This window comes from Anas platyrhynchos, chromosome Z, assembly GCF_047663525.1.
Source record: "Anas platyrhynchos isolate ZD024472 breed Pekin duck chromosome Z, IASCAAS_PekinDuck_T2T, whole genome shotgun sequence".
In the NCBI taxonomy this organism is placed as follows: Eukaryota; Metazoa; Chordata; class Aves; order Anseriformes; family Anatidae; genus Anas; species Anas platyrhynchos.
In genome coordinates this window covers 16,704,112-16,722,524 of record NC_092621.1, presented here as the reverse complement: position 1 = coordinate 16,722,524, position 18,413 = coordinate 16,704,112, and the positions used below count along the sequence as shown (strand labels likewise).

Below are 18,413 nucleotides of genomic sequence, written 5' to 3'. Positions count from 1 at the left end.
AAGCAGTGAAAGCAATGTAATAGCTTTCAGTGAGTATTTTTTTTGTACTTAATAAAAAATACTGTGCAACTTGGACCAGTTCTCTCACAGTTCTTAGTAGATGCCACGACTGAGAAACAAGACATTACAAATCAAGTTAGACAAAAGCTGTCAAGGAGGCCACTCCTTCCCTCCAGTTATTCAAAACTTAAGAAAGCTTTTCCCAACACCTCTTTCACTAGACAAGGACATTTTTTTTTTGCCTCTTAGTGGGAGAGAAAAAAAAAATCAGCTGAAAATAGCACTTCACAATTAAAATCCTCCCTGAGCTATACTTCTAAGTATTTAGAGTATATAGAGTATTTACTCAAAAGCACTAAAGGGGGTGAGATGCATGAGCCTCATTAGAGAATACACAGACTTCTGCATTAAACTAATATTCTCATCTTTCCCCCATTCATATTAGGACACAGAATGAGCAACTGTCATCTAAGTGGCAACAGTAATAAATAATAAAAAAAAAATAATGCTAGTGCAAGCACAGGAAACTATCCACAGGGTATAGAAGGTATATTTATTATTCCCTTGACATTTGCCACATAGGCTATATTGGTCAAGTACGGAAATAAAGCACAAAACCCAAATCCCACTGTCCCCATAATGACTAAATTATAATATTTTGTGCAAAGCTATTAAGACCATTTAATATGATCCTCCTAGAGTTCCAAACAAGTGTTTCACATTTTGCCTACTTACAAATACATTAAAACAGATCCTAGCTAAATTATTGTTTTGGTTACTTTGGAGTCTGTTCATTAGCAGAACTCCTACCTTCCTCATGCATTATTAAAATTACTTTCTTAATGAATCTTTCCACCCATGGAAATATATTATTGACACAACTCAAACACAAGTATATACTATGTCAGGAATGCTAAATTATCTTCATTACACAGCAATTCAGAACGGAAACAAAAGCTACAGCACTGCATCATTTAATACAGCATGACAGGCTAAATGGTCCCACTCCAGTAAGTAAGTCTAGAAATCAAGGATTTCAAAAAGAAGAGCACCTATTGATTTAATACAGGAATCCAACAGGTTTACACAAAAAGAGAGATTTGTAACTCCTTGACTTCTCTGAAATTCAGGAAGATAGGGAAATAGATTTTTTCCTTGAGGAAAACAGAACAGCTGAAGAGAGAATGCATGAAGAAAAACAGCTTATTTTGATCATTCACCCTTCCCATATCAAAAATCATACAAACATCACAGAATCACATATCCAAAGCCAGAAGCCAAATATATTCACAGAATCACAGAATCACAGAATTTCTAGGTTGGAAGAGACCTCAAGACCATCGAGTCCAACCTCTGACCTAACACTAACAGTCCCCACTAAACCGTATCCCTAAGCTAAACGCAAGAAAGAGTTAAAGAGTTATATTAAATAATACACTTTCTGCTTTAATCCCACCTATTAGAGCAGAAGTTCCAGGTAAGTACCTAAAGTTAGGTGGCATATATCTGAATGTCAAGAAACCCACTGAAAAATGAAAGCAAGGCTCTTGCACAAAAATAACATGTATGAAAGTAATCTTGGCTGAGGGCCCAACTTGGAGCTCATATATTGGTGTAGCTCTAGTGAAGCATGCAGAACTAGCTTATGGCAGGAATAATCCCATCCTTAATATGCACAGTAGAAGCTTGCAACCTGTAAATATGAATTTCAAGTTTATTTTGTCATATAGTGCATCAGGAACAAGTATGAAACACATAACCAATGAAAAAATCATGGTGGAGCTTTTATGTTTTTAGCCCCTTGCTAAGGAGAACAAATTTACTTCTACAGGCATTTCTGAGATATGTCTGTATGCCATGTATTGAGACTCCATCAAGATCAGAAAGCTATGTAAAAAACAATGTACTCGTACTCATATATATACACATATATATGCGTATATACACACACGCATGCATATACACATATACAGGAACTTGCCTTAAGTTTATCCTAACATTTCTCTTTTTAATATAAAAGGAAAAAGAAAGTTACAGCCATCTCATTAACAACTAGGATAGATTTTCCAGATACACATTTTAGTAGCAGAATTCTCTGCAACCTGCTTGCAGTAAAGTCCTGAGGAACTTATTCACAGGGTCTTCCTTCCACCTCTGTCATTTGTGAGTCCACAGCTTATTAAACTACACCATATGTTTTTACGACGAAACACCCAAGTCTAACAAATAAGATTGTTAGACAATACTAGGGAACACCAAGTCCCTTAATTTACACTATTGTCTTTTAATAAGAACAGATGGTTCAAAAGGGAATGCAAACATTCCCTTATGAGATGCCAGGTTAATGGCTGCCACTTATTCAGTTGCTGAACTTTTTCAGCTGAGCAGAATAAAAGAAACACAGCTCTATGCATGTCGAGGATTCCTCAGCAAGCTATGGTGTTCAGTTAGAAAACTCTAATTTAGAATTCTCTTTCTTTTAATCATATGCACTTGTCAAAGGTGGTGCAGCTAACAAACATTCTGTACAGATTTAATAGGCTCCACCTAACACAAAAAGCTGAACTGCAGAAAAAAAAAAAAAAGGATGGAAATTTATTTTGTGATCTGAAATCAAACCTCATCTCACAGGTTTTTGGCAGTTGTTCCCAAGCTGAATGATTGGGCAGAGGGAGAATCATCGTTACATGACGCCAAGGAAAAACAAAGCTGAGCTGAGTGTGACATTTTTCTGATGAAGTTCCAAGAGAAAAGAAAGAGCAACTATTCAAAGAAAAGGAAAAGTGTTCATTCGATAACAACTGTGTGGGTACTGGTTCATTACCTACTCTTAGATCAGAAATGGAAAGAGTTTCTAATAATCAAAAGAAAGGTGTCTGAATGTGTGTCTCAATGTAATTAATCTGCCTTATATGGCGTGTTATATATCTACTAAGTACATTCCATGACAGGGTCACCTAGAAATAACTTGTGCTATTCAGTGCTACAGAATCTATCAATTTTATATTCAAAGCTTCAGGCAGGTCTCTCACCAGCATACATCATCCTCACTAAGTTCACCTCATTCTCATCTACATTATTAGGTAGGAAAACCCCAAAGCCTGATGTTTTACACATGCTCACCCCTTTCCCAGCTCTTATCTTCATGTCTGAGGAAGTGGCTGCCTAGTTATCACAATTATCTGCTTTAGCAGATACATATAGTTAGAAGTCATTCTATCACTGCTCTACAATGATTAATATTAAAGCTACGGAAATTTTCTGATAGTTAATTCTCAACCTGCCAGCTATAACCAGAGCCTAGTGTGAGCAAAACCTCTCCTGAATGCTTAAACGGTCTGCATGCAGTAAGGATGTGCCTGCTCCTGCCGCTGCAGCAAGACCGCAAGAGATTTTCTCAATGTGCACTCTGCATAAAAACATGAATCTGAAGGAGCAAACGTTACAGAATGCATCACCTCTTAGAGGAACGAAACACTAGAAGTGTAAGCCTAAAGAAATCCAAACCAGACCACAGGGGAACATGGCAAGATGCTTATGCCTTACTCTATCAGAATGCGTATGGCATAGAGATACGTCTGAGATGATAAATGTATAATTACAAGGGATGAAGCAAAACAACCTACAACCAGAGGGGAGTGAAATATTCTGACTGGCAGAGGAGATATGCAGGAACAAGGATGGTTAGCTATGGGAGTGCTAAAAGAGCTTAATGTAGCTAAATATTAGACCCCCAAGAGAGAAGCTTTATATTGTGTTTAATTTGACCTAAAGCCTGGACTGCCACCAAAAAAAGAATTACATCCCTTTCTTCCCCCCCCCCCCCCCCAAAATTCAGCAACCCACTGCACTCTCTCACCTGTGCTGCATCTAAAGATTGTGCAAGCCATAACCATCTGTCTTCTAAGAAATCAACTCACTGATGTAAGGGAGGACATATTAATATAGCCACATATCCCGCTTTACCAGAGGGTGATCAAAAAGCTGCCTTTGGGCAACAGTCTGCGGCTAGATTACATTAAGTACAATGAGGAACTACACTCTGGAACTGAGCAGCTGCATGTTTCACTCATTTCACCCTTGAATTTGTATCATCTGACTTAAATTTTCAGATCCGGATGGTTGTACACATGAGAGACCATACTGGTTATTAAGACATTTTTCTCATTTAGTCCCAAAACTATAATGAAAAGCTGTCAGTTATATCAAGGGATGTCAAAGCTCCCAAGGAAATAACTAGCATGGCCACAAGCATAAACTGTGAAATTCTCTTCTTGCAAATCATGCAAAAGCTAAGCACTGAAAATGTTAAGTCCTCAGGTATATATACACAAAGACTTAAAGTACCAACTGCATATGTAGTTCAAGGAAAAAGGAAATGTAAATGTTGTACAAGCAAAGGCAATAAAAGAAAAAAAAGAAAAAAAGAAAAAAAGAAAAAAAGAAAAAAAGAAAAAAAGAAAAAAAAAAAAACACCATGAAGTTTGCTAGGCAGATAAATGGTTTACTGTATAGTTTTCATGTTAGCCTTAGCAAACAAGCACACACAGTTCAGCAGTAGGATCAGAGATCATCCGGTGTTGAAACTGCTAGTGCTCCTGCTGCCTGAACTTTGGATATCGAATGATGATTTGACAGTTCTGATTTAGTATTGATAAAGCACTACGAACTAATTAATATCAGAATACCGCTATGAAGTGAAATTACATTATTCCCATGAAATAGTGTTGAAATGGAGATACTAGAAGACTAGTTCAAACAATGCTTTCTGAATTTCAGATGTGTACTGTAGACTTCTTTTCATAGGCACAGAAGTCATACATACATACTGCAGCAAGCTGAACTCACCACATTGATCATTTTTTTCTATGCCCGTATAAAGATTAAGAACATGACAGCTGAGAAGCACAAAAAAATGAAAAATAACCTAGCATTTTCAGTTTTTGCACACAGTTGAACACTGTATAACACAAAAGAGTGCTTAAAACACATTAACCTTCCTGCCAAATCTCTATTGTGAAGTCACTATGCAAACAATTATGCATATAAAAAAAAGAAGCCTTTCAAAAGACCTTCTATGCTTATCAGATTAGTTCTAGCAACATACTAGGAGGTCCTATCCATGCAGTAATTCCTCTAAAATTGTTCATTTTCTTCTCCAAAAGTGCAATGAGCATATAGATGTAGCATCTTCCCTCTCAAGTATGTCAGACTTCCTTTCTTGCCTTCACACATGGAGACTGTGTGATTATTCTGTGCAGGGTTTGCTGTGTGAGATGGCTGCCATTACAATTGGAGATGAAAATTGCATAATACTAGATGCATTCTCCCCCTTTCCACTCCAGATTTCAAGTCCACATTCAGGGACAAAAAAAAAATATACTCATTTTATTATTAAGGACAGCAGAAAGTGACATGCAAGAGAGGAAGGACTTAGAACAAAAGACTATTTGCGTCAGGCACCTGAAACATGTATTTTTTGCAGATAAACATGCACATACAACTAAAAGCGTGACAAAAAAATTTACAGCAGTGTTCAAACTTTGTTAAGAATGATCAATACAGAGAGAAGAAGAAAAAAGCACAAGCAAAACTTGAAAATGCTATCTGTATTGTCGTGGGTGAATCTGTATACACAAAACATGAATTCTGTTTTGCTTTTATGAACTGCCTCTATTTTTGTGTTTAACAGCTGCTTTTCACTCTCATGGTGTATTGAGCTGTGTTCCTTCCATTAAAAAGAACAGAAATAACAACTAGTGATTTGTCAGGTAAAGATACACACACACAAAAAAAAAAAAACTAAGAGCAAGCAAGTAATGAGTACAGTTACTTCAGCACAATAATGGCTTTTCTGTGTTAAGTTTGGAGATCAATCACTTCCACAGCAACAGAAAAGGAGTCCAGGCCCTAATGCTGCCTTTTGCAGTCATTGGAGGGCTGAGGAGAAAGACACACAGACAGCAGTGCCAAGCTGCAATGGGGCTTTCCTAGCAGGCAGGCAAACCTCAGATTTGGGATTTAACCTGGGTTCTTGGGAAGTGGTTTACACAGACAAGAGTCGGCACAGAGTCCCTGACGCATGGTCATAGGATGTGCCACAGCAGCAAAAAAAAAAAAAACGGGGAACCTACATTTGTAATATAGGCTAAGTTATGCAAAACTGAGACAAGAAACACATGTTGAACCTACCCTTCTACTTGTTTACGTTACCTCTCAATCAATAGGTACTTGTTAAAGCATCAATCCATCTTGGAGGTGAAGCTCTGGAAAAAAAACAGTATAAAGCAGCACAGAACCTGAGGCCTGGGGCCTTCAGGGGACACGGTCCCTGGCCTGGAAGTATAGGAGCACCTATACTCAGAGAGCACACTGAAGAAAAAAACATTAGCCTCTACAAAATTCAATGAAACGTGGAAGCTGTAGTTTACATGGCCCAAACCTGCTGAGCACAGAGGGCTCACCCCCCCAGGAGGAGGCAGGGGTAACCACGGCCCTGCAGCTCAGCTTGCTGTGTCTTCCACTCTTCACCCTTCCCTCACTGCCGCCCCCACTGCTTCACATCTGCCAGGAGATCAAGGCGGTGAGCCTGACCTGCTTTTAAAAAGCCTCTAATGATACCAAGTGCATTCCCCAAAACTTGCATTCCCCCAGGAATTGCTTTGGTTCTCTGAAAGATTGGGATCTAGCTGCAGAGACCTATTAGTCGCTGCTCTCACAACAGTGCTTTGTCAAAAAAAAACAAGAATTGCCAGGTTGAGATCTACATCAAAGCCAAGGACAAAACACTCACCTGGGAAGATGTAACTTCCCTAGGGCAGGTAAACTGAATTCACACTCGGAGTGTCTTTAGGATAGGTGGTAACCCCTTCCTGTCAGACAAGGCGTTCCTAACACACCCAAAAGAACACTCACAACACAAAATGCCTTCTATGCAAAAGGCAGGGGAGTAGAAAAACTTCTCACAAGGGGGGGACTATTCATTATCAAGGGCTACGTTGTATGGAAGAGCCACGTGTTCCTTAGAAAAATATCTACAGATTATTGTGTTATATATCTACAGAAATTACATAATCAAAGTTAGACTGAGGTCACTTCACAGCAAAATCTGAGGCCTTATGCTCAAATGGGAACAAAATTAGGAGAGTCTAAACTTTGATACAAAGAGTATTTGGTTACACATATGGGCTTCTGTGCAAGACAGCAAAGAGTCTTACGAACCTGAGTACATCCCACCATGCAGATACATCAGATCTGCATAGCAGAAACATAGAGCAGCTGCTCTGCCTCCACATGCGACTCCTTACAGACATGGGCGGTCATGCAGGTTCAGCAGATCTTAATGAAACACTTTGGAGATATGCTGTTAAGAAACAGCATTGGCAGCAGCCATGTGCATAAATATTACTCCTCTTTCAGAAAAGAGGAAACTCTTCACAGAATGGGAGTTAGACAGCTGATGTTCCCAATGCCATCTCCAGAGAGCACACAGATGACAGGCTGTAACCCACAGCCCCATGATGCTCTAAAAGCATGCATCAGACACTCTTCTTTAAAGAATGTATATAGTAAAAAACAGTTAATGGGACTATATATTTTAATTTTAAAGTGTCTCAGCACTGATGGATTAAATAAACGGCACCATAAAAATGTCATTCATCTTTCTTTCAGGTCCATTGAATATTTCTGAGTTCCCATTGCTACCAGAAGTCTTAAATTAAAAAGGAAGATTTGAATTAAATCAGATTCTACCTCAGACATATTTTCTCTACGTCTGTCAGACAGACATGCTTGAAGGTTTATTTTAAAGTGAATCAGTGAAGGCAAAATAGCTTTTGGCCACATAAATAAACCCTCTAAAGTGCAGAGTGCTATCCTGACCTGACTTCATTTCCCTGAACCATGAAGAGTACCTCTGATTTCTGTTGCTTTCCCAAAGGTGACCTTTGTTTCATTCAGATTTAGTGGCTACACCTATGCAAAACACGAGGTAATTAAGGCAATCTTAGGAATGTATACAAATATTTAACATGCTTCAATTACACTTGAAAACATTTTTACAGATTTTATGCAAATCCAGGTAGGTAAGCATTGTTATAACTTAGGATCAAAGTGATCTACAGTCTAAGATGTGGGAAAGGAAGCATACAGGAAAATTAAAAGAAAATGAGTTTCTTCTTTTTTTGCTTGGTTATACTTCCATCAAACTTTATTAATTTCAAAGGAAATTGTTCGCTATTTAAAGGCTATTACTGAGGGGAGAAAGGAACTTGCTGAGCTGCAAAATAATTAGCAACTTATTTCCTTCTTTCTTTGGGGGAAAAAAATCACATAAATGCCAATGTCAATGCAGACTGACACATTCTCATACACTGTATGTTAGATATTTCTTGAGTTACCAGTATGAAAGTATGGTACAATGTTTTGACTCAGGTCATAACAGTCTACCCTGGGAGCTTTCACTTCTTGCTGTGCACTTTGATTCCTTGTAGCAATATGACTTCAAACATTTCTGTAAATCTTCAAATCCATCCAGATTACACTTTTCTTCTCTGTCTTCTCCATTTTAACTCATGCAGGTCCCAACAATAGTGTACTTCTCTAGTTTAAAAGGAACTTTGAAGAGCATTGATGATTTTAGCTGATGATGCCAAGTCTTGTCTTGAGTTTTTGCTTTTGGAATATCATGAGAGCTGCTTTGAAAATGTGGAACTACCAGCACCAGATCCATGCCTCATTGCTGCTCCTGCCAATAACTGTATCTACCACCATCCCCATGTACTTCTGCAGGCTTCATTTTGATTCCATCTCAGTATCCTCCCCTGTAACTTTTTTATGAGTAAATTTATGTGAATCAGGATTGCAATCCATATTTAAAATCCCACTGACAATTAGACAGATGTTACAAACCTCTCCATCTTTATGCATACAAGTGCGTACATATTTAGTTTCCAGACTGCAGACAGAAGTATTTTAATAAGAAACTTAGGTCATACACATCCAAAAAGTATTCCATAATTAACACAGTTTTAATTTGTTTGTCTGAAATAAAAATGCTAGTTCTTCCAGAAGTTAGATCTAATGTTTGCTGTTACAGTTTGTAATCAAACTCATAGGTCACAGAGACACAAATGAGTTTAAAGCCAAATTTGAATCTGATCATGCTACATCTTACGGACACTATTAAGAATGTCCTACAATTCTGTCAAACTGTGCTGTTTTAGAGGCAGTTTCACAAACAGGGTATCTATCCCTTTTTTTTTTTAAAGTAAAATCTTAAATGGGCCAATTATTTCTAAGACTAAGAGAAAATATGCTTTCTACCCATATCAAAAGAGCATAAATGTATTTTGTAAGACCTGAAGGCATGATGCTTGGGATCAAGAACTTAATGGTTCTTGAACCTTTTGGCAAGAAAGAGGACTTCGTACCAACATTATCTTATTACATATAGATAATAGACATGCATATAGACTTCTGTCCAAAATGCACACTGAGAAAACCTGCCTTATTCCACACAGCTGCACAGAATACATATACAGTTAAATACTGCTCTAAGGGGTTTAAGTTTTTTTGTTGTTGTTTTGTTTTGTTGTTTTTTTTTTTCCTGTAGTCTATTTTGTCCCTATGAATACAGCAACAAAATGTGCTTTTCTTTTTACTCCCCTTCCTATCCTCTTTTAACTATTCTGGTATGGAATGGTACATTTATACAGAATATAATGCATTTTAAAATCCTTTCCATCTTTCTCAAGAGGGTTTCTTTTTTTCAGACCTTTTCTCACATGTTCTTAATGTCAGTGCTTTCTTTCTGACTCTAGCTCTCACACCTGTCTTTCCATTTCCCCTTCCAAACACACATGTGGGCATCTCTTTGTTGCTCCCTTTGTCCTTCTATCAGCACCCAGCCATCTTCTGCTCCCCATTCTCCAACAGTTTCTCCACCTCTGTCTCTTCTTATCATGTCCTTCTCTACACCATTTCTGGCTCTGACTGCAGGCAAAAAGTGCAGCACATCCATCTGAGGATACAGGTTTTCATGTATTCAGGGTGATCTATGGCCTGAGTCAGCTACTGGAAGGCATGAAGCTGGACATGGGACAGTGGGAGAGCATTATTCCCACAGTGCCCCAGAGCACTCCCATGAATCCAGTGACATCTTCTAATGTCACTAAACTTCTGAATTTTAGACTTCATAATGAAATATGACAACAGCATTCCTTTAGTTGTGAGACAATACCAAAGGTACATTAGGGCAGGATTTGCATGATCATATTGTTTTAAAACTGACCTAACAGAATTTCTCATTTTTTAAATCTGCAGATGTCTGCACTGATACAACTATATGTCACTTCACACTATGCCATAAATACCTTGAATACGACTTCAAATACCTGAATGCAAGTACATTCATTCATACTGTATAATTCCTAAGCTCATGACTGGATTAGATTATTTCATATACCCATCTCATACATCCATATACCATTTCATATGCCCATCTGTGAAAGAGAATCTAAAGCTAGTACCCTATTATCACTAACTTTTTTTGAGACTATCATCTCAAGAAGGAGAACATGGGACAGTAGAAATAGGTTAAAAAAACATGTTGCACCAAGGCAGTTTGAGTTTAAGTTGTAAGACTGAGATGTGTTTATTTACGGATCAGAATACACTGACTTTACCAGTGAAACAAAATAAGCTGTTATTTCTTTTTACTGGTGGAATATATCCTAGATGTCAGGGGCCTGATGTATCCTTCACAATTCAGTGGCTCCCAAATCTCACACAGACGGTATGCTGGAACTGCAGCTGTCACTTTACTCAAAAGACCACAGTAAAGCAAGAATCTTAAAGCAAGAATCAAATAACTGCTTTGTATTAAAAGATGGATATAGAGGAAAATTCCATTGAAAAATACATGAAGCTATGTCAACTGACATCAGATGAGTTTCACTTCACAAAAGGAACTCATTAGCTGACCCAGGAGACAGAAAATTGAATGCTCATTAAAAAGTCTTTTGATATCTATGTTGCTAACCAGCCGTGTCTCCTAAGCACCTACATTTCTGCTCCAGAACCTGACCAGAGCTGCCTGTGTCCAAGCAGCCTTACACAATTAGTCATGGCCATACAGAAAGAATTAGGGCTCGTGAGACAAAACTTTAGAAACCTTTAGAGATAAAACAGCAAACAAAATGGGCCTTGGACAACGCATGGGTTTTAAGGCACCTTTAGGCACCAGGTTCCTCCAGTGGCCCTGGCTCTGGTTTTAGGCCAGAGCAGCCTAAAGGCAGGACTGGAGGGTCTGTCAAGTCTCACAGCTGAGCATCCTGGTAGTACTGCTACCTTGGGCATGAGAGCAGCAACGTGTTCCCAGAGGGGTTCTGCCCCACTAATGCTGCAAAGGAAAGGGAACCACTGCCACCAAACATTTAGTGACATTTTGGAATGAAAAGGCTAGTGCAGATACCTAATGCTTCACGACACTAGACAGGAAGTAAGTACCTAAATTCCCTGAGAGTGCATGTCCCATCATAAGCCTGGCAGCTTCTTCTATGAGCTAGCTACCTTAGGACATTTCCTCTTCATTTGCTGAGGCTTGAAAAAGCCTACTCTCAGCATCCTTGGAGCTGGCTCTCAACACTGGCAGCTCCAATACACAGGAAACCAGACACAAAGCCAAGTACGTGTTGTGATGCATGTGCTATAAGAAATGAATAAACTTCATTCCACAGATATTTTGAGAATGGCTCAAAAGGTCAAAAAGCATAGGCTTCTCTGATAGAAACACCACACTACACTCTTACTAAAACACTGGTATTCACTCAATGTGTTCATCTATCTTCACTTTCAACAGAAAATAAAGTTCATAGAATCACAGAATGGTTTGGGCTAGAAGATCATCTAGTTCCAATCCCCCTGCCATGGGCAGGGATGCCACCCACTAGATCAAATTCTTAGATTTTATTCTTAAAGATGAGTGTTTTCACCAAACTGTTTCTCAGGACACCTCTGCAGTATCATGTGTTATTTTATTATTTTAACTGTGCAGTAGTTGGTTAGGAAATAATGAAAGCTGAAAGTACAGTGACACAATGTCCCATCATAACTATGAACATATACTAATGCCAGCAAGATAAACATTGCATAGTATGTGTTGGAGAATCCTGAAGAAAATCTCAGAAAAAGCAGAATCCCTCACAAGTCTAATCAATGGACAGTCTGCTGATCATCTATTCTTCTTTCAAAATTCTATTGACTACGGCACTGACCATGTGAAATGGTCAATGTTGATGCAAGTTACATTAAAAAGGAAACAAAATGCACGTATGAGGAGTGTTTAAAGACTGTTAGCTAGACAATGGCCAGAGAGATAGATGGGCTTAAGTTCTTCATTTGTAAATAAAACCAGTATCATAGCTTTAACTTTATGAAGATGACAGGAGCTACAGGTATTAAGATAGCAAAACAAATCGAAGCAATTTAAAGCATAAGTGAAATTATTTCCAAATGAAATTTGGTCAAATATGTAAATATTGGCCTCAGTTAATCCATTCATCTCTAACTGAAATTAGTGGAATGATACTTGCAAAATACAACCATATAAAGGAATTTATACTGCACTTTCTCTTTAATTAGGCTTATGTCATCTCATCAATTTACATAGTCTTGAGGTGAAGAGGAACAGACTAAATGTAGAAACCTTTTTTTGTATGTAATTTCAGTCAGAATACAAATCAGCAACAAAACGAAAATGTTTATGCAATAATCTACTGAAACTTGTCAAGTACAACAATAAAAAATTCAGCAGTTCTGACCAATTGACTTCGAAGTAAAAATAATCTATGCAGGAAAGTCTCAAAATCACCCCAGGCCACTCAGCCTTCACCTCACAATTTAATAATTTCTCACTAGAGAACATTATCTAGTTGATCACAAGCATATTGTATCATTAGACACTGAAATCACTGAAGTTTGAGAGCAGTAAAGGATTCTCATTTAGTAGCTGCAAATGTCCCCCGTTAACTTACTACCACTGCAGAGCCATGTGTAGCAATCCAACAAGGAACTTCAAAATACTAGAGACAGAACAGCACCACTGTTTTATCCAGCTAAGCCTTGAATACATGTCAGCCAGATATGTAAATTAATTAATTAAAAACATATATATATTAGAACAAGACATGATACTGATCAGCCTCAGCTCTTAAAAATAAAATGAAACAAAACCTGGCAACACATCTTTGAAGGAAGTAACACTACCATAATACCTAACACACCCAGCTTCAACTTCTTTAAAGAATTATTCATTAGCATTAAAAATAAATGATTAACAACTCTCAGACAAAAGAGAGGCAAACAAATAATGAAAAGAGGCTGCTATTTACATTGTGCTTGTTGTCTTCTTAAGTATTTTAATTATAGGTGAAAGTAGATGGATGGCAACAAATAGCATCTTATCCTGTCCTCACTGTTTAACTCGTAATCTCTTTAGTAAAGATGCCTTTCCATCCACAGCCCGACAGAGATTTATGACATTGCTTCCACTTTGCACCATTGTAATCCAGCTGAATCCAAACCCCTGCCTTTTTTTTTTTTTCTTCTTACCACTCCCTCCGGATTTCTCTTCTATAGTCCTTCATGCAACAACAGTGACAACGAAAAGGAAACAGCAAACCCCTTCCTGTTACAAGGCTCTGCTGCGTATGGTCACACGTTACTGCTCCCAAAGGCAATGGTGCAGAACCTCTGCCACACTTCTGGCCATTGTGGCAACTTACCAGGAACCTGAGGGGTTAAACTCATTTGCATGTACATATAAAAATGCACACAGATTTGACTCAAAGAATGAAAGAAAATTCTTATTATGGAGCACAACTGATGTAGTATTCTGGGCTATAAAACCTCTGAGAAGGGGCAGAATGCTAAAGAGGGAGCTGGCAACATCTAAAACCAACATGCATGCACATTTTTGATATGGTCTGGAGTGGCTGCATATGCTGCAGGTTTGCATACAAGATATGAGATTGGTAATGGAAAAGAAATACTCTCTGCTTAGCTCCTCTCCAGCAGCAAATATTTTATGCTCAACCTGAAGAACTCAGAGCCCGCCAGAAAGCACTAAGTAAGGCCTGCGATCCACCTTTAACCTATTTTTTCCGAATTTCACAGATAGTGAATTCACAGAACTGCTTCCGCTTGCCTGACAGTCCTCTAGCTGGCAAGGGAAGGGTGTTCCTCCCCCCGCCATTACTTCACTGAAGTATTTCACAATTTATTTCCCCTGGCTGACTCCCACCACACGGGGCCGAGGAGCTGGGCTATCTGTCAGCCCGTCACACGTTGCGCTTGCGCTGGCACCAGCAGAGAACAGTCGCTCGGATGTGCAGTGGTGCAGGCCGCAGTGGCCCAGTGCCAATAGGCACACCTGGTCTTCAAGCCTCACCTTTCAAAAAGCATCGACATACCCAAGGAGCCTGGCTCGCACCAGTGAAACTCTGCCAACTGGCCTGCGACATGAAAAGGGACCAGCTTTCACCTGTCACATAAATCAGTACAGAACAAAGCAGAAGCCAACCAGGGAAAACTTCAAAAAGCATCACCGAGGGCAAACAGTTGCCCTACATCAGTTACATTACTGGATGAATGCATTAAAGGAAGGTTTTAATGATTCCCAAAGCAAGTACTCAACACCCTGGAAGTTCAGAGTGACAACAGCACCATGTACCTAACAAATTGTGTGGTGTTACTGATGGAAATTATCAGAATATATCCAAGGGAGACAGAACTGAAAGAGAAGTTAGTGGAGAAATAATCTCAAAGGTCCAGAAAGCGTGCTTTTTAAAGAGTAAGTAGCCTGGAAACTGAGGAAAAGGACACAGAGTAAAGCAACACCTAATTTATTTACTCTGCAGTCCTATTTAAAACCTTTTCTAATATGCCTAAGAGCATAGAGCAATTATTGATTCAAGCTAAAATACATTCTTATATGTGTGCAGCATCTACAGTGAAAGACCTGAAATGCATACTATTTCTAAACATCTCTGTTGAGTCTTACTTGGGTACAACAGAAATCATAGTTAGAAAGGTTTTTAAATCAAAATCGGCCAACTACTCAAGCTGCAGCTGCAATTATTTCAACCGAATTTTTTTTCCTATCCACCCACAGATTAGAGACAAAAGCCAGAATAATGAACAGCAATGAATACGTGATCTCTCTGGTTAACAGTCTTATCCTTCGTTATTCTGGTGGAACTTCCTAAGAACCAAAACAAGCATGTCAGGGTATATATAATATAAAGAGAAATGAAAGATATGAGATCTATAGCTGCTCTGTGTTAACTTTCTTAGTACTGTTAATAATACCAACTAATTCATATCTTTCTGCTCCAACGGTATGATCACAATGGATATGGTTATTGTCAGAATAAATCAACATGCAAAGCAAGTCTGGAAAACAAAAAGCTAGCAGACAGAAGGGAGGAAAATGGCAAGTTGGGAAGCAATGCGAAGACAACTGCATAGAGCCCCTGCTCGCCAGTGGCACAGCCAAAATGGAAATGACATGGCCAGAACTGGCGTGAAACCTCCAACTTCCGCGGTTTCAAGTCATCATTATCTCTCAAGATGGAGTGCAGAGATGGTATTTTCTGGGGAAAAGGACTTTTCCTTGGAACAAAGTGATCATGTGGGAACGATTTCATTGCAAACAGACCAGCAAGGGCTCTGTCAAGCTCATCCTAGCACTGCAAGTGGAAAGTCTTGGCCAGCACTTTTGCTGATGCAGTCACACCACACGCAGACCTACGGCTCTAATGCCACACTGCTGAGAACACGTGTTTACCATGTGGTAAACTTCTTTATCAGTTCAGGCATATCTGCCCCACTTTGCTCTATTTAAGATTCTTTAACAAGATGAATATAATAGACAGCTCCTCATTGCTATAAGTTGGCATGACTTTACTGAATTCCATGGCAATTTGTCAATTTAAATTAGCTGAGAATATGTATAATGTTACATCACGTAAGGTACAACAGAGGAATAACTTGGGACAAAATACAGATGGGAATATGCTGTAAGCAACCACAGCAATCACAAAATGCTCATTAATGCCAGCAATTTATGACAATTTTCTCAGAACTGATCTCAAAAGCTCTACAACTGTAACATACTCTGAAATAAGCTGGAGACATGCTTTAGAAATTGCCAAGCCACAGAAGACATGCCATTTTTTCACAGAGCCCTTCTTTGATAGTTAGTCAAAGACCTGACCCACTGCTCTTGCCTGATTATGCCATTATTAACAGAGGATGTGGGGAAAGACTTAGTAGCCAGGGTAAAAGCTTTTCTTGACCCTAAATGATGATCAGTTTATGTCCTCCACAAGTAAAATTGATAGCCTTTGAAATGTTTATCCTTACTCATGTAGCTGCAGTTCCTGCTCACTTTGCAGACAACAAATGCCTAATCTTTACTAGCACACTAGGAGGCCAGTACCTTCCACACATCCATGCCTGGTTTGAAGCGAGGCAGTGCTATATGTAAAAGGTATTTACACTCCATATCTGTTGATACACTCCATATATATGTGAGTTTGTTGTCCTTGACAAAGGTCAGGTTTTAGAAGAACTACAGGATGAATATAATTCTTTATGCCTTAAATAAATGGTAATACCTTTATGAAGCAGTATTTTAAATATCTATTTATTGTTGTTTAAACACAGAAACAATATAACAAAAGGAATGACGTAAAACAAATAAAAGTTTATCAGTATAATATAAATTCAGGTACAGAAAGAGCTTTAAGTCTTCTATTCATCTACTCCCTATAGTGTTGTACATAGGGAGGATGTACTTCTTTTGATTCACTATTCTAGTTAAACCCAAAATAAATATATGAATTGGTACAAAGAGCAAGAATACTAAACACAAACATTCAAAGAAACAAACAAAATGTAATATCCAAAACATGGAATTGTAGATGTCCTTTCAGATACAGATTAGCTAGTAAAATACCTTAACAAGAACTAAGCTGGTGGCTGCTAATCCCATGTAATTTTATTTCAGTAACAAAGGCAGGGCACATTTAATGAAGGCTGAACTTTGCTCTGAAAGTTCCTTCAATAGCTAAATTTAGCATGGGGAACGTTTAGGAAGCACAAATATATGCCCAATGTTCTGCTGCTCTCATGTTATACAGATACTTGTAAATAAAAGTTAAATAATAATAAAAATTTTTAAAAAGCAAGTGCACACAAGCCAGCTAAAGGCAAGAGACTGCATCTTTTGTAAGCTAATGATGGTGACTCTTCACTTCATACTCTAGAGACCAACACTAAACTACTTTAAAAATTCTATTGGCCTGAGTTAACAAAACTAGTACATGTCCAAGGAGATTCCCACAGAGGGTTACATTGCCCCTGTTGCCACCTAAATATGATGAGTTTCAGTCTACTCATCATCCACTGATAAAACATGAGTCCTTTTTCAACATTCAAGCCTACAAAATCTTAATGAAATTTTACACCAAGCTTAACAAGCCTTGCTGTATAGGACAGTTAAATCTTCATAGGAAAATAATTCTCTAACTTTACAACTTCTTACAAGACAAGAATTAGTAAGCTCAGTTTTCAGTTGGAACTTCATTAGAACTACGGCAAAGTACAAAGATTTGATGTAATGTTCATAGAACCATATTCAACCTGTAGAAAACATTAATTTTTGTAATTATCTATCCATACAGTAAGACTACTGATAGTATCCATAACTGCTATAAAGCATTAACCTAATGTGTGTTTTCCAGAAGTTTTTAACACTTGCAGGTTGTCTTTTTTTTGTCTGAAGTACGGTAAAACTTTTTTTTTTTTAATGTTTCCACTGTTTTGAACAAATATATAGTGAAATGACCAGTTTTCACACTTGTAACTTCGCACATTTTTAATGTAGACTAAGTTAATACAATCCTTTTAGGTGTATTCACAGAACAGTTCTCTTTAAGAAATCAGCAACTGTTTCAACTAATGGTTATGTGTACAAAAAGCTCTGAAAACATTTTGGGATTCAGTTTAAGATCTAATAATCATTCTGAATGAATGACAGGTAAAGAGATTTTCATGTGGCCTAGCAAATTACATTCTTAAGGATGGACTGTGACAACCTGGTTTTCAGATGCTAAAGCTGAAAAGGATACAGAACAGCATAGTTTTGACAACTGGCCTTCTATCTTTGCATTTTGCCATGACAGTGGCTTGACAAGAATGTATGAAAGAAAGCTTTGTTTCCTTGGATAAACTGCAACTCTCCCACCATCCAGGAAGGTACTCAAATATGAGAGAACACCTGCAAGGATATCAGTGTTAAAACAGAACTCTGATCTTTCTGACACCCCAGTTGAAAAGTCACCTGGACT

General features: G+C 38.2%; 1 protein-coding gene across 6 annotated transcripts in view; it reads right to left on the bottom strand.

Moving 5' to 3' along the window:
- The window catches only part of PARP8 (poly(ADP-ribose) polymerase family member 8), a 124,877-nt gene that overhangs the window by 81,183 nt on the left and 25,281 nt on the right, over positions 1–18,413 (bottom strand). The window contains exon 1 of one of the 6 annotated variants that reach the window (XM_038170728.2): positions 13,612–13,654. The exons of the other annotated variants lie outside the window; for them this stretch is intronic. Coding sequence (XP_038026656.1) covers positions 13,612–13,646 — 35 coding nt within the window. The 5' untranslated portion in view covers positions 13,647–13,654. Of the gene's footprint in view, positions 1–13,611; positions 13,655–18,413 lie in introns of those variants that run through there. 6 annotated transcript variants of the gene reach the window in all.